Source organism: Cyprinodon tularosa, unplaced genomic scaffold (genome assembly GCF_016077235.1).
Source record: "Cyprinodon tularosa strain WSP-4 unplaced genomic scaffold, ASM1607723v1 ctg789, whole genome shotgun sequence".
Classification (NCBI taxonomy): domain Eukaryota; kingdom Metazoa; phylum Chordata; class Actinopteri; order Cyprinodontiformes; family Cyprinodontidae; genus Cyprinodon; species Cyprinodon tularosa.
The window spans coordinates 869,826-894,208 of NW_024039550.1; the positions used below are offsets into that span (position 1 = coordinate 869,826).

The window sequence follows — 24,383 nt, forward strand, 5'->3', positions numbered from 1 at the left end:
AACTAGTGGACACCATCTTTATCTGTTGGCAAGTCTTTAACATATCATGCCAAGGCTCTAACTTTGTTTTTTAAAATGCTGATGCTCCAGTTGAAGAGGGTGTTTTAAATATTTGGGAAAATGTGTGAAACAATGAAAGTCGTATTTTAAAAAGGCTCTCATGATAAACAAAATTTGGACGATCCAAATAAAATGTTCCTTAACCTAAAAGGGAAATTCAAACAAATAAGTAAACAATCAGCAATGTTGTTAATTTTTCACTTTCCAAATCAGTATCCTCACCAAGAATGATGAATCAGACAGTTCATCAAACCATAAGTCTACTGAACACAGAAATAAATGGCCCATATGGACAGAAGAACAAATATTAACCTGGACCTCTAAAAAGTGCCAAATAAAATTCTATGTCTCGTCTCTACAACATGTGACCTTAACATTCACATTTTGTCACATCGTAATTTCATCATCACCATTTCATACTTAATTTCATGTACAGCAAATATATCTGATAGACCAAAAAAGTATAATTGAATGAAAGGAAAAGACAAATTGTTATCAGAGTTTTGTGGAAGCAAAATTGTGTTGGATGGAAAATATGAAACCCTCCTAACTTTAATGGTCCTAATAGCATTCTGTGCCACCAACCACTTTAGAGGAAATGTATGATTAAGCGGAGTTTCCTTTGGTGTAAATTAATGTACAAATACAGCCATTCTGTTAAAGGCTAAAAATATATTGAGAGTTTATCAGATGTTTACTTTTTTATTTTGAATCTTTTGCAATACTTTAAAAAGATTTTGATTGTCCCTTATCATCCAGTTGTATTTTAAGAAAGCTAAGACAGGTTGAATATAAACTCCTAAAAGATATTAATAAACCTGTAACGTAGAACAATAAATCAGTTAATTGCATGATAAATTTAAATGAGCTCAATATTTTATGTTGGTATTGTTGGATTCAGGAAGAATAACTTTGCAAATAAATAGAAATTGAGCCTGCACACGAAAGAGGTTTTAGCAGCTACAGTACTGCAGGAGCGGAAGGAGAAGCCCAACCCAACTTCCTCCTTCAATGAACCCCCTCCTGCAGCCGTCTTTTATTAACAGAGCATAGCACATGATTACAAAACAGTATTTGTTCTGACACAACAATTGATCAGTTCATAAAGACAAGATGCTCCATCAGAATGACAAGGCAAGATGGTCTCCTGACTGCATCACAAGACACAATGCAGCAGGCAGGATGGTCTCCTGAGTGCAAAAATCTTTCATAAGCACACAATTTTATAATCATCATTGATTAAACCTGACATTTCCCTCCTCTTGTGCATAGAAACATTAGCATATAGCACTTCTAAAGAGATTTTTATTACACACATCATAAATGCATTGCAGATAGAGAATTCAGTAATCAAAGATCAATATGCAAAAAACAAAAATATGAAAAGGATTAAAATGTAAAACTTAAGCAAAAATTTAAGATTTATTAAGAATGTAAAAACTTCAAAAATCTGTCCCTTGAGTAGGCAAAACCTCTCCAATAGAGGAAAATTCCTACCCGACCCTTCCCGAGGAAGCGATCATTATCCCTGTAACAGATTACACAGTTGCCACCATATCATCAGTATCGGCATCAGCATCTTGGCGGAGTTGAACATAAGTTACAGCTGAATACTGGATTAGAGTGGATCCTATCATTCTCTGAATCATTGACTAGAGATATAGGATTAAGCAACAAATACAAAGGAAAAATATGAAAAACAATCCTACAAATGGTAAAGCTATCTTCATCAGCACCTGCCACCATGATCCCATGGTGAACCAACTTGTCCATGGTGCTGGACTTGCACCAGAAGTGTGATGGTCAAGATACCTCTTTAAATCTTCAACTCATCCAGAGTAGTCTGTATGAGTACAAACATAACAGTCCGTTTTATTCAAACCTTCAGCAACGTGCTTGGAATGTTCCCACCTCATATTGGCACTGTAGGATGACTTGCTGTGGATCCATCAAAAATCATCCTGCTCTTCCTTTGTTTCAGACAGTCAGTTTGAGTTCCTAGGAACACCGGTCCAACAGTCATCACCGGGCAGCATAACCACTTTGGTTTTTCAGATCTTTGCCAGTCCGTCCAAGGAAACACCCACTAACCGGACTCTAAAAGACTGGGTTAGGTTGGTCCCTTCACCAGCGTTGAGACGAGTAGTCCTAAAAAAACCAAACCCCTTTGAAGCTGGACTTCACCACAGATCTATACCTTAGTCGTGGGGTCCCTGTGAAGGTAACTGGACTTGTTGCTGACGAAAATCTTTAATCAGCTTACAATGACTTTGGTGGATTCAAGTCTCTCTTTCCTGGATCTCTTCACAGTGGTTGGAGTTGTTAGTTGCACAATGTAGAGTCCTTCAAACCTCGGAGCTGCCCAATTTTCCCTTTTGATGATTTTAATCAGCACTCGGTCTCCAGCTTCAGGCCTTCCTGTGGGAAAAACAAAAGGAGCATTGGGCAGATTACATGTTCTTTGAACAGTTCTGTATCTGAAAGCTTCAGAATTCGCTTAGTAAATGGGTCAATGTTCTTTTCCTTTCTCTTCTGCCCATGGTTGCCCTTCCCATAAGGGTAGAACAAAAGGTTTCCCATACACTAGTTTAAAAAGGGGTCAGACCATCAGATATGGGAGTAATCCTCATGAGTAGTTTTACTAAATACAAACACTCTGGCCATGGCTTTCCTGTTTCTGCCATGAATTTTCTCAATCTGTTTTTAACCTCTCCATTAGCTCGTTCCACCAATCCTGCACTCTGTGGATGGTAGGAACAGTGATGTTTTAAGGTTATGTTTAAATGTTTAGACATTAGTGATACCACTTCATTCACAAAATGTGTTCCATTATCACTTTGTAGGATTTTTTGGATACCATGCTCAGGTATGCTATGTTTACACAACGCTTTTGCTACGGTCAGTACATTTGCATGTTTTGTGGAAACAATTTCTACCCATTTAGAAAAATTGTCCACTAAGACTAGGCAGTACTTGTACTGTCCACTTAGGGTCAGCTCAATGTAGTCCATGCTAATTATTTCAACTGGAGCTGTACCTCTTGGCACCTGTCCTCACTTAGTTATCTCATTTCCTTGTGAACTGTATTTACAACATGCAAAATTTTTAAAAGTAGTAGTAGTTACACACCTGTGTGTGTGTTAGTATACTATATTCATCATAACTCCCCCCTGTTTGAGACATGATAATTTCATGGATCAAAATAGCTGCTGGTTTTGATCAGAATCAGAATCAGAAATACTTGAATAAATCCAGAGGGAATATACTTTTATTACACGCTTCGGTTACAGCTTTCTATTTATATACACACATCCAACTACACAATACAATAAAGAATAAGAATATGGGGGAACTGTTGCTTACACGAGTCCCCTTTAACCCTTAAAAGTAAGACACTACAGGTATGAGCGTATCACCATGAGAATGTAACAACACAGAGCTCATATAACTTGCTTAACCACCAACTATTTGGATTCAATTCAATTCAATTCAGTTTATTTATATAGCGCCAAATTCACAACACATGTCATCTCAAGGCACTTTACAGTTCAACCAGATCATACAGTCAAATTGATACAAAGTTTTCTATCTAAGGAAAACCAGTTGATTGCATTGACTCATTGACTCAAATACAATCCCCCACACTAAGCATGCTTGTAGCGACAGTGGAGAGGAAAAACTCCCTTTTAACAGGAAGAAACCTCCAGCAGAACCAGGCTCAGTGTGAGCGGCCATCTGCTGAGGCCGACTGGGGTTCAAGGAGACAGAAGCAGAGATACAAAAAGCAGCTGTAAAAGGCGGCCCCGTCCAGGAAACACACAGCCAGGCAGACGAGCTCCAAGGCAGCTCCCATGCCAGAGGACGAAGAGAGCACATCCACTCAGTCACGGTCAGAGAAACAGGACCACACTGGAAAACAGGCCGATCTCCAACATCTATTAACAAGGGTGTTGATAGAAGCAGCACAGCTGATGTTTTTTTTCCAGGATGACGTCACAGCCAAACAGGAACAGACGAGGCAAAGCTACTCTGAGGAAAAGCAGAGAGAGCAGAAGGTTAGAGATTGAACTAACAGATTCTGCAGAATAGGAGAACAGAGAGAGAATGAAGCAGAATGATGAAATGGGGGTCCCTATGTCCTCCAAAAGTCTAAGCCTATAGCAGCATAACTATAGAGATAGCTCAGGATAACCTGAGCCACCCTAACTATAAGCTTTATCAAAAATGAAAGTTTTAAGCCTAGCCTTAAAAGTAGACAGGGTGTCTGCCTCACGGACTAAAACTGGTAGTTGGTTCCACAGGAGAGGAGCCTGATAACTAAAAGATCTGCCTCCCATTCTACTTTTAGAAATTCTAGGAACCACTAGTAAACCTGCAGATTGAGAGCGAAGTGCTCTGTTAGGAACATAAGGAACAATCAGATCTCTGATATAAGATGGAGCTTGGCCATTTAAGGCTTTATATGTGAGAAGGAGGATTTTAAATTCTATTCTTGATTTAACAGGAAGCCAATGAAGAGAAGCCAGGATAGGAGAGATATGATCTCTCTTTTTTATTTTCATTAGAACTCTGGCTGCAGCATTTTGGATCAGCTGAAGGCTTTTAACTACAGTTTGTGGACTTCCTGATAGTAAAGAATTACAATAGTCCAGCCTTGAAGTAACAAATGCATGGACTAGTTTCTCAGCATCACCCCTGGACAGGATATTTCTAATTTTTGCAATGTTCCTCAGATGAAAGAAGGAAATTCTAGAAACCTCTTTGATATGGGATTTAAATGACAGGTCCTGATCAAAAATAACACCAAGATTTTTTACTTTATTATCTGAAATCAGTTTAATCCCATCCAAATGAAGTGACTGGCTAATCAGTTTCTTTTTCAGAGACTCTGGTCCAAAGACTATAACTTCTGTTTTGTCTGCATTCAGAAGCAGAAAGTTAAGAGTCATCCAGGTTTTTATGTCTTCAAGACATGCCTGTAATCTATGTAATGGGTTAGCTTCATCTGGATTTATAGACAGATATAGCTGGGTATCATCAGCATAACAGTGGAAATTAATCCCATGCTGTCTAATAATTCTACCAATTGGGAGCATGTATAAAGTAAAGAGAATTGGTCCTAGCACGGATCCCTGTGGTACTCCACAGGTAACCTTTGAGCGTGTTGAAGATCTATCATTAACATGAACAAACTGAATTCGATCAGATAGATAAGATTTAAACCAGTCTAGTGCTGTTCCTTTAATTCCAACAAAATATTCAAGTCTTTCTAAAAGAATATTATGGTCAACTGTATCAAATGCAGCACTAAGATCCAACAGGACGAGCACAGATACAAGTCCATTATCTGAGGCCATGAGAATATCATTAGTGACTTTCACCAGAGCTGTTTCAGTGCTATGATGAGCTCTAAAGCCAGACTGAAACTCTTCAAAAAGTTCATTATGGTGGAAGTGATCGCAAACTTGTTTGGCAACTACTTTCTCAAGAATTTTGGATAAGAAAGGAAGATTGGATATAGGTCTATAATTGACCAAGTCATCTGGGTCAAGAGACGGTTTCTTAAGCAGAGGTTTAATTACAGCAATCTTAAAAGCTTTAGGTACATATCCCTGTAACAGAGATAGATTAATCACATCTAAAATGGAGGAGGAGATCAAAGGGAATACCTCCTTAAATAACCTGGTTGGAACTGGATCTAACATACAAGTTGAAGGCTTAGATGAAGACAATAATTTTGCTAATTCAGAGAGTTCAACTGGATCAAAGCAGTCTAAACCCGGTTCAGATTCCATGACTACCTCAGGTACAATCGCGGATAGAGGAGTGCTTATGATCTTATTTTTAATAAGATCAATCTTATTTATAAAGAATCCCATAAAATCATTGCTGCTAAGAGCAGGTGGAATGGACGGTTCAACAGAGCTATGGCTCTGGGTGAGTTTGGCAACTGTATTAAAAAGAAATCTAGGATTATTCTTATTCTCCTCTATTAATGAGGAGAAGTATGCTGCTCTTGCTTTACAAAGGGTCCTCTTATACAGCAGTAAACCATTTTTCCAGACTAGGAAGGACTCTCGCAGGCCTGTGGAGCGATATTTTCTCTCCAGTTTCCTAGCATTTTGCTTCAAAGTACGCAGCTCTGCATTAAACCAAGGAGCAAGCTTTCTATTTTTAACGGTTTTCATTTTCAAAGGAGCTGCGTTGTCTAAGGCAATACGCAGAGAATTAGCAACCCCATCAACAAAATCATCAACCTGTGAAGGGGAATAAGCTAAGCTTTTGCACTCTGCAGCACTGCTCAGTGACACAGAGCAGAGAGAAAGTGAAGCAGATTCTTTAAAATTTATAACTGCACTATCTGATAAAGATCTACTAAAATTGAACCTTCTTTTGGGGGAGGAGAACTCTGTTAAAGTAATCCTGAAGGTTATTAGAAAGTGGTCAGAGAGGACAGGGTTGTGAGGAAATACTGTTATTTCTTCACATTCTATGCCGTATGTCAGCACAAGATCCAAAGTATGAAGATGAGAATGCGTGGGACTATTCACATTTTGAACAAAGCCAATAGTGTCTAAGATAGCATTAAAGGCTGCTCTTAAGCTATCGCCTTCAATGTCAGCATGGATGTTAAAATCTCCCACTATGATGACCCTGTCAGTATTTAATACCAAATCAGAAAGGAACTCTGAAAACTCATCTAAAAATTCAGAGTAAGGACCTGGTGGACGATACAAAGTTACAAAAAGAAGAGGTTTTCTTGCCTTGAAATTTGGATCAGGGAAATTAAGGGTTAAATGTTCAAAAGAGTTGTAGGTATTAATTGTTTTGGGAGTAATCAGTAAGTCAGACTGGAAGATTGTTGCTACTCCTCCTCCTCGCCCAGAACTTCTGGGGATGTGAAAATTTAAATAGCTTGAAGGAGTTGCCTCATTTATGCTCACATAATCCTCTTGCTGCAGCCAGGTTTCTGTAAGGCAAAACAAGTCAATGTGATTATCACAAATCAAGTCATTAACTAGTAGACTTTTAGAGGAAAGCGATCTTATGTTAAACAGACCGCATTTAATTGTTTTAACTTTTTCCCCAATTGGAGTTATTTTGATTTTAATTAGATTATCATGATTTGCACGGTTTTTGATAAGTTTACAAAGCTAAGACAGTTGCTGAGAAAAGTTCTACATTCAGCTTTGTGAATTGCTGTCTGCTTCTCTGACATAGCTATTAGTGTGTCATAAAAAAAATAAAAAACTTAAGAAAAGCTAAGTTTCTTTATAATGTGGAATCTAAGCCCTACAGTAATTTCACAATTCTAAAAAGACATTCTTGTAGCTTTTTACCTTCTTTTGAAATAACATGGCCCAAACAACAAACTTATTTCTGCACCCGCTAAAAATTTTATAACTAGTTTTATAGTTTCCTTTGCTTCACATTTTAGCAGATATTGTTTTATCCTTGGCCTATATTAGGAACTATTTCAACTTAATCTATAGTTGTCAACAGTCCTACATCAATTCTTCTTGTAGACCACAAAGTATTTGGGATCTCTTTGAAATCATTTTCATCAAATTGTGATAGCAAAGAATGCTGAGTTATTTTAACAAATGCTAAATCTTGAACCCAAGCTTCTGTATTAAACAGAATTTTATAAGGCTGCTTGCATAGTTCTGTGTTAGGGCTATAAAGCCAGCCTTGTTTGTGTGGTGCGGACATGGATAGAAATCAGATACGCCTTCTGCAGCTTCTAAACGCAGGCATGTGTCTCTCCACTGCTCTTCACTGGTCTTAACCAATGACAAATGATTTACCCATGATAAGCAGTACATTCCTTACATCTGTGTAGCAAGCATAACAGTAACTGCCCCTAAGAACCCCCATCTGTGTACATAATTTGTGTAACCATTATAGTAATGTCTTGTTTCAGAAACTGTTTTGCAAACTTTTCATCTGGGGTAAAGCACAAATTCATAGCGGTCTACTGTTCAACTAACAGAGCTGCATCCTGTGGATCTGACTATGTGCTTCTAGCATAGTGCATCTAAACACAAGAAGATTTTGTTGAAACGATATTTATATGTTCTCCACATTCAGCCTTCATGCCCCCCTGTTTGAGAAAAATTGCTTAATTTTCCCATCAATTCCCATCCAAACAGATTAATGGGGTGAGTATTACTACAAAAACATGCAACCTTTTTCCTGTTTGAAGGTTGACATACATTCCTAGGATGTTTGATTATTTGCTGATTTTACAAAAATAAGCCTTTTGGATGGTTTTAGTCCTACATTATCTTTAATGCAAATTTTACAGGCTCCTGAATCGCATATAAGTCTAACTGCCTGTCCATTAATTGCTAGAACTATTCATGTTTTTGGGAATGAGCCTGAATGTATCACATGTGTGTCAGCTGCATCTGAACTCTGCTGTCATAAAAACTGTACAGCTCCTCACTGACATGCATTTGTCTGTAGGAACCAAGACTAATTGCAATTTCCTTAACAGACCTCTGCCTGATAGATTGACTGGACTTTCTTGGCTTAACACAGCTTCCACCGTGAATCCCTCTTCATCAGTGACCAATTGTTCTATTTCATCCCTACTGACCACCAGCCCCTCACTTGAGCCCAATTATGGTCCAAATTACACTTCATAGCCGTTTCTATGTTTTAGGTTGCACAATCCACTTATTTAATCCCTCTAATTTTTTTTATTCCCTGTAGGTAGCTTGCATGACTAAAATAATTTTCTTGTGGGTTTATTAATTTTACATTTTGGTTCCGAAATTATAGTTTTGGAGACCCTGCAGACGCATTAGGAAGGCTGTCAATTAGAACAATGCTGCAGTCATCGCTCCAATGACATCCCCCCTGCGCTTGTGCAGATTTAAGCTGTCTCCCTCTAAACTGTGTTTCATTATCTTTTGGACACACAAACAACTTAAAAAAACCCACAAACATAACTTTAAAGACAGAAACACATAACATTGAAACCGGACAAACACAACATTAGATCTATTTATTTAGTTTTTAATAATAACATATCTATTTTGCGCATGTATTATATCAACAACTCGCCATTTGGAGCTCATTTATTTATTTATACTTTTACTTCCACTTCTACAACTATTTTAAATTACTTGGATCAATCTGACACAAACTTTTTCATCCCCTTTATGATCTCTACACTCTTTTTGAATCCATCCTTTTTAATTCTGTTACCTCCCTGGCTCACTTTAATTCTATTATGTTATCATTTAGTTCTTATAATTTTATTTTTGGAATAGAGGCGTCCCTCAAACCCACTTTTTTACCAAACTATATATTCAAGTGTTTATTTTTTGTTGGATTCTGAGTTTCTACAAACTTCTAATCGTAGATTCTAAATTATCTCTAATTTTATTTTGACCTTTACCCATTTTAAAGAATTTAGTCCAGTACAAACACCTAGGGTATTCTACACACTGGATTTTTATTCAGCAAGACAGCACCCAAACACTGTTGTGGTAATTTCTGCTTCTACCTTTTCAGGTGAGAAATTCTTGCCTCTGCATCCACAAGAGTTGTACTGTATTAACCCCTGCTGTTTTAGTATGAAACAACAAAACCTGAAAGGTTTGATTGTTTCCTCACACACTCTCACACAGGCACACACACCAGATATCCAGATCCCAGATCTGTCAACAAAACTTGGTTTCGTCAAATATCTCTGCTGCAGCTGCACCTTACTTAACTGTGTTATTATCTCAAAAGAACACAGAGGGTCCCAGACCCAATACGCACAGAATACCGATCCCAGATCTATCACAACAAAACCCTGTTTGTCAAATATTCTTGCGACTACAACCAGTTATAGCTTTCATATGGTCCCAGACCAACTTTTGATCAAAAGCTTTAGGCCTACCCTTTCGCTGCGCAGATTCAGTCCTCTGGGAGTCGTCACCAGGATGCCCAGGGCAGGGCTGGACCAACCTATGGGCCCCGTCCAGCGAAGGGAGGACGGCTGTCGACAGATTCTTGGCCTTGGTCCCACACGGTCCTGGACAATTGGATCTTGACTCCCGGGTTTTCGGCACCAAAAATGTTGGATTCAGGAAGAATAACTTTGCAAATAAATAGAAATTGAGCCTGCACACGAAAGAGGTTTTAGCAGCTACAGTACTGCAGGAGCGGAAGGAGAAGCCCAACCCAACTTCAAGCTTTCCTCCTTCAATGAACCCCCTCCTGCAGCCGTCTTTTATTAACAGAGCATAGCACATGATTACAAAACAGTATTTGTTCTGACACAACAATTGATCAGTTCATAAAGACAAGATGCTCCATCAGAATGACAAGGCAAGATGGTCTCCTGACTGCATCACAAGACACAATGCAGCAGGCAGGATGGTCTCCTGAGTGCAAAAATCTTTCATAAGCACACAATTTTATAATCATCATTGATTAAACCTGACAGGTATGCTTGTTTGTTTTACTTGTGTCTTCTCTAAAGAGCCTGGATGACAAAAGGTTTCACTATGGTGCATCGGTCTCCACTCACCTTTTTCATTTCCTTAGCAAAGCAAGTGTAGCATTAGAACTTAAAGATTGAGAAGCAGGGCAGAGACTTGCTAGTTAAAATTTGGAAAAACAGAGGTAGAATTTGTATTTCAAGTTAACACAATCATTGCACTGTAGAAGTACTATATTATTCCTTATTGCAATATCGTCCAGCAAAATTTTCCACCAGAAAATCATACCTAAGATTTCAAAAAAATCTTCTCATTCCCAGTCCATTACAAAATGAAAATGATAAAAATGAAAGATAATCTTGATGGTCCAATGAGACAAAAGTTGATAGCTTTAAATGTAGAAGAAAAGCATATCTAACACAAGCTCAGTTTTAGAAAACAGGATATATCAGAAAATATATTTTATCAAATTATCTGAAACCTGTTTGGTACAGAAGGGATTTGGGTGAACTATGCACACCCTAAGAATATATTTATGACCTAATTCATTGATATTGCATTGGTGGCAGCTGTTTGTTATATTCAGTACCAAACACTAGAGGACAGTATGCATCTGTGAATACCACAAGCAATACTATTAGATCAGCTGCAATGATCAACATTGTAGATCATCTTAAAATCTTCCTACAGGATGTTGGTTAATCATTCTGGTTTTACTCTAATTCTCACAACACGTGTGATTTTAACCCAGTTTTCAAATGGTATTTTCCTTCATTTTAGTTGTACGGCTTTTTTTGCATCTCTGCACCATTGATGTGTGGAATATAGATCCATTCAACAACTACCTTATGTGAAAAGCTGTATTTCTTTCAGTGCTTTGCCTTCCTTCTATCCCCCGCAACCCCCAAGCCTCTTAGCGCTCCAAGGCCACCTCAACGCATCCTCAATTGATGAGAAGTACTCTGAAAAACTGAGGCTGCCACTCATCCACAAACCTCCCGTGCTCTATTCCTAGCTCTTTCTCCAAGGCTCAGCTTTTAGATGGGCACACTGAAATCAGAATGCCGTGTTTAGAAAAAGACAATGGCAGAATCAAAAAGGCATGCATTGTAGGCCTTGCTGTTTAGTTTTCTGTGCCCTACCTGAGTAATCTGCAGAATGTTGCAAATCGTCGATGGCACTGAAAGTATTTCTGATTGTGCTGTAATGAAAGTTCATGTTAAAGTATCTTTAGCTTTGATGAGACTGTAGTTGTGGCCACGATGATTAAGGTAAGAGCTGCTGATGCTGACACACTGGTACTCTTTGGGTTGCAGGTGGTAAACGGCCCTATGGATGTTGTGAAGAGCATAGACAAGATGGTGACCCAATTGAGCCCAAGTTTGACAGCAGAGACTGACCATGTGACCATTCAGAGTCCAAATATCAGTGAGTTGCCCAACTTTCTTTCAGGAATAATAAAATCTTTAACATGAACACAGGATTTTGGTTTTGGATTCTGGCAACACTCCTTTAATGTTGCTGAAAGGTTCATAATGTCTGCTTTCTAATGAGTTGCTGGCCTGTTCATTGAATGTAATCAAACAAGAGCCAATACATTTGAAGTTTAAATTCACCATTAAAATCCTTATAAAAAAAACAGTGACATATCTTGTACGAAAGATTTAAGATATCCACAGGGGTGAGGGAATATATTACATAAATGGTAGCATTGACTTCTAACATAAAAACATATAGGAAAGTATCATGTATGTCATGTCACTAATTTTGCAGTGAATACATCATAAAAGGAGATTTTTTTCTAACAAAACTATCTACAACAACATAAGCAATATAATGGAGGGGTGTTTCATAAAGCTGACCTAGTTTGTACCTAAGACTTATCTTGACAGGTCTTGCTTATTTTTTGTTATTTGGGTAAAGATATGAGTCGTACTCTGGAAAGTGACCCAATGAACTTAGCCTGGTAGGGACCATGTTTAAAGCTTGCAATTCAATCGTCTTTGCTGAGTAGAAAGTGACAAAAGCAGTAAGTAACAGAAAGGGTATTGGTGCGATAATTTGGCCCAAATATATGGAGATATAAAAAATAGCAACAAAATAAGCTACATATCTCAAAATGACCCTTTCTTCTTCTCTGGCAGATATATGCATGAATGTTACAGATCAATTTCAAATGGACTGGCTTTCCCTTTACACGTTTTGATATATATAATAAGCTATAATCCATTATAAATTAATAAGGATTAATGTTTATAAATCAAAAGAAGATGTTGCAAAGCACAAAAGTATATTTCTGATATTGTGATATATCACAATGTAAAGAAAAACAGCGATTTTGTTTTTCACTAAAATCGAATATTTATAATAATCATAATGCAAAGGCATATTTATTTATGTATATTCTATATACATACATACATATTCTATTGTAGATGTGTAGAAACAAAATTCATTTTACCAAATGCACTGGTGTACTGTGCTGACAACAACACACAGTCACAGTGTGGGCCACACAAATCTCACAAAACATTTTGTCACATTCACATAACAGGCTCTTATGTGTAGAATCGTAAGAAAATAAATTCATTTATACCATCTGTAATAAAGCTCAAACATGACTAAATGTGGTAAAGAACGATCATCATTGACACCTTCTCAATGCATGGTATTCACCCTGCTGAAAAATCTATGTATAAACCCAAGTACAGTTTTTATTGTAGAATAACCTATTCAGTATATCACACATAACTTTTTATCAATGTATAAAATGTTTCACACTTCTGTGCACATCTGTGTTTCAAAGATATTTGGCGATTTATAAATTACATAGAACATTTGAAGTGTGTGCATATGACATTTCTGTGGATAGCTCCTTATAGCTGTCCTCCATCAAAGCCTGCAGAGCTTGAACCACAGGCCAGCTGGGTGATGACCAGATGGGGAATTCTAACATATATGAAGATCCTGAAAGTGATAGCTTTGTGAAGCTAATCATTAGTTTCCAAAGATACAGCTTAAGCAAACCTTACTGCAGTCTTCAATAAAGTCACGTCTTGCTCCTGCTGAGGCTGTTTCCAGAAAGAGCAGTTTCCTCAAATGGTACTATTTTTACTCTCTCTTTTCAGGGTCACAATGATTTGGTCAGTAATGTTTACAGAAAATTCTCATAATCCAGTTAAGAAAAATGTTTTGCATCATAATAACATGATTCAGTTCTGTATACATCTCTGAGATGTATTTTTCTTACCGATGCATGTTTTTAATTGTTGTGACACATCTATTTGTTTTCATTGCTGCAAGTTTTAGTTTTAATATGAGTTGAACACAGTAATCTTGCTTTTTTAAAGAAGAATAATATCTGGGAGTAATAACTGTCTTATCTTAGCTTTTTGTTTAAAGATAAATGCTATTTAAGGTTTTAATATCTATCGGAGGATTTTTACCCTGATATTAGGTTTTCCAAAAAACTTCACAAAGGAAAGCCTGCTTTGCAAACATCCATAATATGTATTTAGAAATTAAGATGCGTTTTAACATTTTAGAAAGTTAAATCTAACCTTATTTGAGTCTTGGAAGAATCTAGGTGCTCTGGAGGTCGCTTAGAGGTTACATGTATGTCCCTAAGTTCACAAAACAGGTCCTAATACCCAATATCAATTTTCTTTTCCTGAAATACCAGTTGTTTTACATGGTCTAACAATTTTGTTAGACTGCCATCATACTTCAGTCTGAACTCTTCATGACCCTAAAGTGACCCCAATGAGCAGAAGGAAAATGTAGACCTCACACAGCAGTGTTTTATTTGCAGCAGATCTTAATATAATCCCATCATATCAACATAAGAGAAGGACAAGAAAAAAAGGGAAAAAATATTTACAATTGCCTTTCAGTGACTGCTTGCAATGTAGTAGAGAAGTCCTCAACATGACTGTAAGAGGGCAAATAATATTTTTATTCTTTGTTGGCAAAAAAGATCAGGATTGGTCTGTTTAGACTGCAGGAAAAGTCGGATATAGGTCCCATGAAGGCAATAGTGTTGGATGTTGGACAGATTTGTCTACAGTGTAAGCCTTGCTGTCATTTCCACTGGCAAGATAATTAGCCTCACTCAGAATTTTGTGTTATTTAAATGTATTAACCTAAAAATGATTAGAGACAGTCTGGTTGTGAACTTCATGACTTAAAAAAAAATATTTCTTGTTATGAAAAAGTAACGTTGCTCAGTAGAGAATCTACCATTTAAAAAAGTTTTTTTCAATTTTGTTTTAAACCTTTTAATGTCATATTTGCAATCAAACTAACTGTTTTTTTTCTCGTCTTTTTGTTTTGCTTTTCTAGAACTGGAGCTACAGCAGCAAAGGCTGGGTGAGGGATCTAAGGTAGTTAGCTTCTGTGGGCCGGGGTCAGAGACACACTCTGTTCTGGACTGCATTTCTGTTCCACATCAGAAGATACAGGATCTAGAGAACAATGGTAGGTTATTCTTACAAAAGATAATCCTTCATTCTTTTTTTTTTTTCATGAGTTATCTATTCGATATGAAATGTTATAATTGAAATCAAAGGAACACATAACATTGAACTTCTTGCTCTCACTTTTATATCTACTGTAGCTCTTCATTTTATTGTACAAGCGCTAAAAATTTGCCACAAGGAAAACACATTTTTTTGTCAAATACGCAGGGTTCTATAAGATCACCTTGGTTAACACATGGTATGGCTCTCTGCGGCCTATTTTCAATCCAGAAGAGAACATCACTATGGAGCCTACAGTAACTGATGGCAGCCAGAGGTAAATTAAAATCCTTTACTTTCTTAATCAATTTACAGCCGAAAAATAAAACAAAAAATGCATTTGTATTTATGCTGTAGAAATTATTGTGAGTAAGGTTTGAGTTTGGCAAAGGTATTGCATGTGTGGGGGTGTCGGTGGATGAGGTAGGAATTTGGGTTTGTCGTGTGTTGCCAATTCGAGCCCCCATATCAGTCCATCTCAGTCACTAGATGTATTCTTGTTTAGACATCAACTGTGATGAGAAGATGTCCACAGAAAGCTGAAAAACTTCAGATTAATTTTTGGGGCGGATGTCAGTGCCATTACTTGGTGTGGGCTTACTATAAAAATTTCAATCAATACTAGGGGGATAGTAAAATCCCAACTAATGCTTATTATGTAGCAAACCCTAGATCACGACTGACCTGAATAACCCGCTAAAGAAGAAAAAGAGGCTTTTGTGAGGGAGAAAGGGAGTGATTGAAGAGAATTCTGATTGGTTAGTTCAGTGACAAGGTCATCCTCCTCCTCTCCTACTCCTAGCTAAACAGACCACCCCACCACCCAAAGTCTTTCCATAACAATCAGTCAGGAGATCCGGGTTTTCCTTTGCCTCTCTGTTCATCTTTCTTTGTCTGCAAGCTGCAGCTCTAGATGGTTTTAGGCCCACAGTCTTGAAGACCTGTTCATGGCACCTCTGTGGGATTCTGTAGCACCTCTTAAACTGTAGCCTGACATGGAGACAGTTCCAGTGTTGTAGAAGATATTTTAAGGACAACATTGTTCTGGTACCAAAGAAAGCTCGCTAATCCCTTCTCAATGACAATAGAATCTAACATCATTAAGGTCCAAAATTGGCTAATGTTGGCCCACCTGAATTAGCTGACTGAGCCGCCAGATTAAAATATAGTTTTTATATGATTGCATCAACAACCTTAATACCATTTGGATGAAATAGGCAATCTGGTTATTTACCTTCTCTGATACATTTCACACAATTCAGCCTGATTTGTTTTGTCAGAAATTCCAGAAGATCCAGGTGGGGAACTCAACAACTGCCTTGGTCAAAGATTACCTGTTAACAAACCAAAGTTTATGAGACTGGGGGTTGTGTATTTAACCAGGTGGTCAGCTGCACAAGCCTATCTTAAGAGAAGTGCATAACATGAGTTAATATAAACTAATAGTCTTGAGGTAAATTGAACTGGACTGAAAACAAAAGCCAGATCTAAAATACTGTAATGATTATAATTTGTCAAGTGGCATCTAAGCCACATGCTGACGTATTTTGAAATATAAACGTCAACGATTGCAAAATGTTTGCAAAGTGTTTTTGTCATCTACACTAAAAATTCAAAAGGGACAGCGGTAGAAGTAACAACATTAAACAATTGTAGTTTCATTAACTGGTTTATTCAACTAATTACTCAATTACAACATTTGTGTGGTAAAATATAAAGCACACTATTTGCTGGAGGATAAAACCATGTTTTGCTTCTATTGAAGGGGAGATTACGGAAGAAGCAATAGAAGCCAATAAAGATTATAGATAGATGGTGCTCAGGTCTTCTTGATGTATTGCATAGGCCTACGTTGACCATAGTGCATTGCTCAGACAGAATAAAACCGCTAACAGAGATGAAAATGGTTGATTCTGGCATTTTACAATAATATCTAGATAAATATATTGCTGTTGATAGATGTCCTAAGTCACTTGTCCCACCAGAAGGACTAAAATAATGCAGTTTCTCCAGACATTTGCTTGATTCAGTTATTTGAATAATTCATTCATTAACAAAATAATATGTATTAATAAACATATTACATTTTATAACTGAACCAATAGCTCAGGTTTCAATAATAATATAAAAACCAGTAGGTCATCCAAATTAATTGCCATAGTTACTTCTAATAGCAAATAGCAACTTTGATTATGCTGCTGTTGACTTAATAACTTTGTGGGAGAAGAAACTTTAGATAATAATTATCAGTTTCTTTTAAATGCCAAACACAGCACTGGTAGTGGAAGGCAAACAAATATCCTGATAGCGATGCACATGGCCAATATCAAATTTGTAACCTTTTTGTCAACTTTTGACCTTCTAAAAAACTCCACTTTTATACATTTAAGGTTTCTCTTTACAAACATAAGGGAATATAAACCCAGCCCAGTACACTCAAAGTAAACACAACATCAAATCACGTGTTTGAGAGAGCAATGTTGGAAAAAGGGTTATGCTCTTATTGAAATGCTAACTTAATGATGTTTTATTTTAACTGTCTTTCTAATCTAGGCTTTGCCATTCAGGGGGTTAGTACAGCTAGTATAAGTAAAACAGCAGTCTGTATAAATTTTAATTTACATTTTTTTTTTAAAGTTTTCTTTAGAATATAGAATAATTCTACCTCTGCTTTAGAGTCATCTTTTGTTCTTGACTTCTTATATTCCTGCTATTCATCACTTTTTCACAACCACCATAACTACAGACATGGTTCTACATGCTTACAGCGTATATGTTGTTTTCAGTAACGACGAGTCTTCCCTTTCTTTCCCTTAGTAATAGTAGCAAAAAGTACTGTTGTTCATTGTTATCTGGTAGAGTTTATGAGTGTTAATTGATCAGAGAAAAATTCCATGGCCAATCAGGCTGATTAGTCATCTGTCAATTTCTCAGTCCATCTTAAACTAAATCTTGAAGAACCAAATGGTGAACATATTAATTTAGAAAAATAGCTTTATATATATGGTAGAATACAACTTGATATATTTCTTTTGTTTATTTCACGTTTTTTTGTTATGTACCATGGAAAAAAGAGGAAGGAAAATAACATTAAAAAAATACTTTAAAAACCTATTGTATGAATAAAATCAACAAAAACACAACACAAAATGTATATAGTTTAATGTTTTAACACCTTTTTTGTGATGTATTTTGTACATGATGGCAGCATCATAGGGGGAAATGCAAAGTTTGGGGGGGTTCCTCTACAAACATAAATAATGACTTATAATGTAAAAATGGTAAAAAAAAATGATTGAAAAATCGATTTTCCCTGTTCCTCCTGAAATTATCATCCACACAGTTAAACATGGAGATGATAATATCATGCAGTAAATGTGATTTTCTTCATTAAGGTCAGGGTAGCCGGTAACTTGTGATTTGAAGGAAACACATTAGAGCCGGAAGAATGGCAAGAGAATAAGTCTCAACGTAAAGCAGAAAGATATCAGCAAAAGACTTACAATGCAACAGAAAATGACAAGAGACTTAACTTGTTTTAAAATTTAATTTAATGCATCAGTGTTCGTGCACCCCACAGGTATCTGGGCACAGTCCTGGGCTCATCTGTTATATCCACCACTGTTCTGGGAGATGACCAGCCAGTAAGCATGGCAGTTCACTTCCAGCTCCAACACAAACTACAGGTAACCAAAACCTCTGATATATATATATATATATATTCTTTGTAATGTTTCTGACATATTTGCAAAATATGTATTTATCACATATTAATGCTTTACCAGAACTCCATTGATGCTGTATATGATCCAGTTTGTGCATACTGGGATTTTGACCTCACGTAAGTAGGAATTCTTTTTTAAAGAGCGAATTACATGTTTCCATGATTTCCAAAATCCAGTTTTATCTTGTTCTTTTGCATGTCTATGTACTGTATGTACTTTATAATTTGTGTCTGAGCAGGCCAGAGGCTGGTGGGTGGTGGAATACAAAAGGCTGTGAGGTTGTGTCTAAACATTATGGATACACCGTGTGCTATTGCAACCACACCACCAATTTTGCCCTGCTGCTGCAGGTTTACGAAACTCAGGTAACATGTCTCTGTCTGACAGGAGCTGTGGATTTAGTTTGGTTCCCTTATAAACAAGATGTGTATGTATTTAAACACCGTATGCATTTTGTGTTGCACTGTGCCAGAGGAGCGCAGAGAATGAAAAAGCTCTGCAGGTGCTGACGTTCATTGGCTGTGGAGTGTCTCTGTGTGGCCTCCTCTTCACCTTCATCCTCTTCATTGCTGTGGGGTGAGTGACAAACATCACAGTGAGCATTTTGGAAACACCAAAGGTGAAAAGCATTTCATAAATCCCAGCCAGATTCACATCAATAAAAAACTCAATTTTGTGTGGATATGTGTGTGCATCAGTACAGAAAAACATTTTTCAATAAACGTGCAAGAGCCTCTCTCGCACAGTGTGTCTCACACATAAAGCGCTTACATGTTTGGGTGTGTTTCCATGTGTGTATATTTTTAGAGTCCCCAAGTCAGACCGAACAACTGTTCATAAGAACCTAATAGTTGCTCTGGGCCTCGCTGAGCTGCTGCTGATGTGTAGTGACTGGGCAACAGAGAACCAGGTGAGATATTTTAAGTGTACAATCTGGAATACTCCCCAAATAAATTAATATCCATAAAGGTTCGTACATATCATATCATGACCACATGAGGTTTCCTTTCAAAACAGCTCTGACCAAGAAATAACAATGGTGGCATGCTGTTTAATAGACTCAACTGAAGTTTCAGGATGAAGTTTTCTTATGTATAATGTTTTTTCTTCATACAGGTAGCATGTTTCATGGTGACTGCTCTACTTCACCTGTCCTTTATGGCATCATTCTGCTGGATGCTGGTTGAGGGGCTTCTGCTCTGGAGCAAAGTGGTTTCTGTCAACATCAGTGAAGACCGCAGGATGAAGCTCTACTATGTCATAGGCTGGGGTAAACCGATCTTAATGAGTTATGTTTAGCATCTCTCTGCCTAAGTCACTAGGACAATATTAGTGTTGTTACAATTTTTTTTTAACCATCTATTATTTAAATCAACAGTACTAGAGGGCTGCTCTGTTGAAAATTCAATTCCATTCAACAAAAAAAAAAACTCTATTGGACTTCAAAGGGCAATTCAGTGGCACAGTAAAGCAAGCACCTTTAATGAAGAAATGTAAAAAATTTGAGACAAAAAGAACCACCATTTGAGGTACTAAAACATTGCAATGGAAGGAAATAGTTGAATTCCTTAACACATATCCACACAACCATATAAACATTATCCAACAAAGCATACATGCATATGGCAAAACATCTTTCAAAAACAATATATTCACATTCCTACATTACTAAGCCTTACATCCTTGCATATTAGGTATAAAGGAGAGAGGAGCTTAGTTAGAAGAAATACAGTTTCAGGAACAGAGGCGGCCTCCTCCTCTGTTTCCTGCAGCCTGGACATTTCCATTTGGCTGGCAGCCACTCAAATTCATAGTAAAGTAGATGTGGGAGATCTATTTATTATTTTCTGTTCGTAGTCTTTTCTTTTCAAGTCTAATAAAAGTGAGAAGTCCCTTATAAAGACATAATGAATGGAGTTTTCCAATGATACTGCCGCCGATGGCCAAAACACAGAACTGCAGCACTTCTCTGCTCATTCTCGTAATGCACACTTTTTTGTTTCTACTTGTTTCACCTTACCTGGAGCTCCCATTGGTGTCTGAGTTTAGCAGGGTGCTGGTCACTTCTGAGTATCCACAAAATCCATCTTAATTATAATGCTTTGTTGCTAGGTTAGACCCATTTGACATGATGCACTTCGAGTTGCATCCGCTAAAGAGCACTTCCGATCTGAAGTACATTCAGCAACATAGGCTACAGGCTAATTGATGCATCAGCTTTGGACTATGTTTGATCAATGTTTTGGTCAGAAATCATATCTTTGTCTTAAAAAGGATATTTACTTAAAGGAAAACTGAGTGTTTTTCTTTATATCTATTTAAACTGATCAATTTCTATCTGAACACTTAAAAATAGAGTGTGTAATAATTATAGCGATTTACTGACATAACTGTAATACAGTAGCGACTGGTTGAGTTTTCTCCAGGGGGGCTATAAATTCAAAATAGAGGTATACTAAAAACCAATGTATACTAAGTTATCACACCAGTTTATTTATATGAATGCCAACAACAAAAATCATTATAAAAACACTTTATAAAAACAAACATACTGTCATGTACAGGTTTACATTTTGTACATAGATCTTGCCCTTCTGAGGCTTTGTGAAGCCTGAGAAGGTGTTTGCATGGTCCAACATTGTGTGACAAACCTAAAAAAATAATGAACTAGTTTAATAATGGAGAAGCAATTAGTCAACTTTATATTTTTTTTATATGTAAAAACTATTTACTTTCTGAGAATGTGTTTATTTAAGAGCAACTATGCAAATTAACAAACATCTAGAAAAAGTAGACTATTCTAATATTTTCCATGAGAATCCCAGATTGTTCATGCCTCTTTGCCTTTTCTAAAAAGTGCTTTAAATCAGTCCTACCTGTCTTTATTCATGCTGGGTCAGATCATGACGTATGAAAAAGGAGGCAGGCAGTCAAGGCAGCAAAATAAAGCGTTAGCCTCATGTCGTGCAGTTGGCCAAGTCAATTTTGACGTTTGGCTGATCAAGTCCAAACACTTTCACCTCCAGTTTGTCGTGGTAAGTTTGCTTCCCTTCCGTGACTCGGCCTGTCAATCACCCGCACTGCAACTGTGATGACAATTCCTATTACCTCAGGGCCTAGCTTTGGTGCACCCAGAGCCCTCCTATACTACAGTATTGAAGAGGAGCTACTGCCCATGTACAACTTGAGTCAATGAGCGAACATTTTTGCGCCCTAAAACGGAAATACATCACCAATACGAAAAAAGAAAAAGCTTTACTCATCATTAAAGATAAAATATTAATCTTGCACATATAAAAATTATATATCAATATTTTTGAAATATTTAAATTTTATAATTTAATTATAAATCATGTAATATATTATATATGTGTGTTATTTATTATCACTTATGAACTTGTGTAGATGATCTTTTATTTCCAGGTGGATCATCTAAATCATCTATTATTTTGCTGATATGTTTACGTAAGGCCGTCTTACGTGCTTGTCCCGTTACCTAATTTTACTTTGTATGCGCATTTTCAGGCGTACATGTGAGGTGAGCTACGGTTTCAGACAGTCATTGAAGCTCACCTTTCTCACCGTGGTTCTTTAAAATTGTTTGAGGATCGTACAAGAAAAAGTGTCTACTAAGTGTATGGGAAGAAAAGGAAGGCCTCAGATATATCCTGGAATGATTTGTGTGGAGAGCTCTCCTCACAAAGTATTATGGGATTTGCTGTCACAGCGGCCCGCTGTCGTCATAGGTTGTTGCTACCTGACAGCGGCGTCTAATAACGAGTAGGCGTAGTCGGTGGAGGAGGAGTTACGTGACCAATGGGGAAGTGATCATCTGTCCGAATGGTAAGGTAACTGAGTTCACAATAAAGTCCACTATATATTCCCCGTTCTATATACTGAATGAGGGATTTAGGTGTTAGGGCAGACGTTCGGGCACAGTAAGCTTATATGAGCTATGAGAACATCAACTTTTAAACAGAATGTGCGTGAGGAGAAATGAGCTTGCGCATGCTCTCGTTCGTTCAGTAGGCGTTCCTTTCGGGAGCAGGTACAGTTGTGCATAGCATTTTGTTTATGTTTATGTTTGCCTTGCATTAGAAATTGCTATTTATAAATACGTAGTAGTTGGTTCCCATTTGTGGAGGCAGACATCTTTTGCCCTACGGCAGTGCAGAGCTGACAAACTAGTAGATGCTGTCATTATGCTTGAAGGGGACTGCAACAAGTTTAGCCTATAAACAATTATACCAAGACTAAAATACGATTTATAAAATTATCTATGTAAACTATACTCACACCACCAACCACCTCGTTATTATAAAGACGACTGATTTCAAGCACTGGTAGTTGCGTTTTTCATGGAAGAAACACCTAGACAACAGAGGTAAGGGGAGACAAATTTCCTGAGCTCAGTCAGCAGCAGCAGAGAATCAGGTGGGAACACAGAGCTCCATAACCGGGACGAGCCGGCCAGCAATGCTGGATGCAATGGCTTAACATCAGAGTTGCCCGCCAGGGAGCCTGGGAAGGAAGAGACACAACGGCAGGCCAAAGCTAGGCTCTTTAGGCTATCTGCTGAAGGCGAACAGAGGACTGCTTGTCTGTTTCTGTGCTGGTGGAAGGATATGAAATGGTCCGTCTATGGTTAATGAAAATCCTTTTTTAAGGCCAATCACCTCCCTCTTAAGAGCATTTGCCGCTTCATCCCTTGTCTAAATTATTTTCTCTTTCTATTTTGATTTTAAAATGTTTGTCTCTGCGGCCTTCACTAAAGCAGTGGTCAATTTATGATACTTTCATCTCCTAAAGTTATACTTGTGAATTTACTTGCGAGAACAGTGTTAAAGAATTTCTTGATTTGATGCTGTGATCAAATGTAAATAAACGTCATCATTTCACAAGTTAGGTACAGCAGGCCTTTTGGAAGTCATTTTGCATCATGACAGCATGACAGTGTTGCCAAATTGTGCGGCTTACTGCCCAGTTGGGCTGTTTTCATTTTGATTTTGAAGATAGAAATTGCTTTGGGTGGGTGGAGATAATTTGGACTGGTTTAGAGTCAGATCATCGGTTTTTGAGTTAACCAATTAAAACACATGTCCACCAATTATTCATCATTACTGGTTTATAGCTAAGCCTCCCTGTCCTTTCTCCATCACTGAATATTTAATTTCATCTGCCAGGGTGTTTAAAACATAGAACTAGTGTAGTGGCGCCATGAATTATGCTAGTTTTAGCAGCAGGTAGATCTGGTGTGATACATCTAGCGCTAAGGATCAACGCGTTCTGGTTAGAAGAGGAATGTTTAAGAGATGCTAAGGGAAATCGCTGCAATAAGGATTTAGCGCTTGGTGCAATTAAACTCCTCACCCTCGAAATATAAAATGCACCAGTTGAACGAGCTTTTTCTCAAGTAGATCTGCTTAAAGACTTCAGAAATCGCATGAGCATGCCAATCCTGTTGAGTTTGATGGATGGACATCAGCAAAATTCTGTCCTCTCTGACAGTTATTTGGGAGATTTCATTCGACCATGTACTGATCACAAATCACAATGGATTGTATTATAGTTCACCACAGTAAAAGTTCAGCGTTCAGATGTTCAGTGTTCCAGCCAAGAATCCAATGGGCATTAAAGGT

The 24,383-nt window shown here is 37.4% G+C and overlaps 1 protein-coding gene across 3 annotated transcripts in view; it reads left to right on the top strand.

The window, feature by feature from the left end:
- adgrd2 (adhesion G protein-coupled receptor D2) overlaps nt 1-24,383 on the top strand; it is a 95,015-nt gene that overhangs the window by 22,296 nt on the left and 48,336 nt on the right. For all 3 annotated transcript variants that reach the window (XM_038271041.1, XM_038271039.1, XM_038271040.1), the window contains 9 exons: nt 11,819-11,930; nt 14,844-14,978; nt 15,188-15,296; nt 18,600-18,705; nt 18,805-18,860; nt 18,983-19,109; nt 19,217-19,320; nt 19,552-19,654; nt 19,861-20,014. In XM_038271041.1, coding sequence (XP_038126969.1) covers nt 11,819-11,930; nt 14,844-14,978; nt 15,188-15,296; nt 18,600-18,705; nt 18,805-18,860; nt 18,983-19,109; nt 19,217-19,320; nt 19,552-19,654; nt 19,861-20,014 — 1,006 coding nt within the window. The remainder of the gene's footprint in view (nt 1-11,818; nt 11,931-14,843; nt 14,979-15,187; nt 15,297-18,599; nt 18,706-18,804; nt 18,861-18,982; nt 19,110-19,216; nt 19,321-19,551; nt 19,655-19,860; nt 20,015-24,383) is intronic.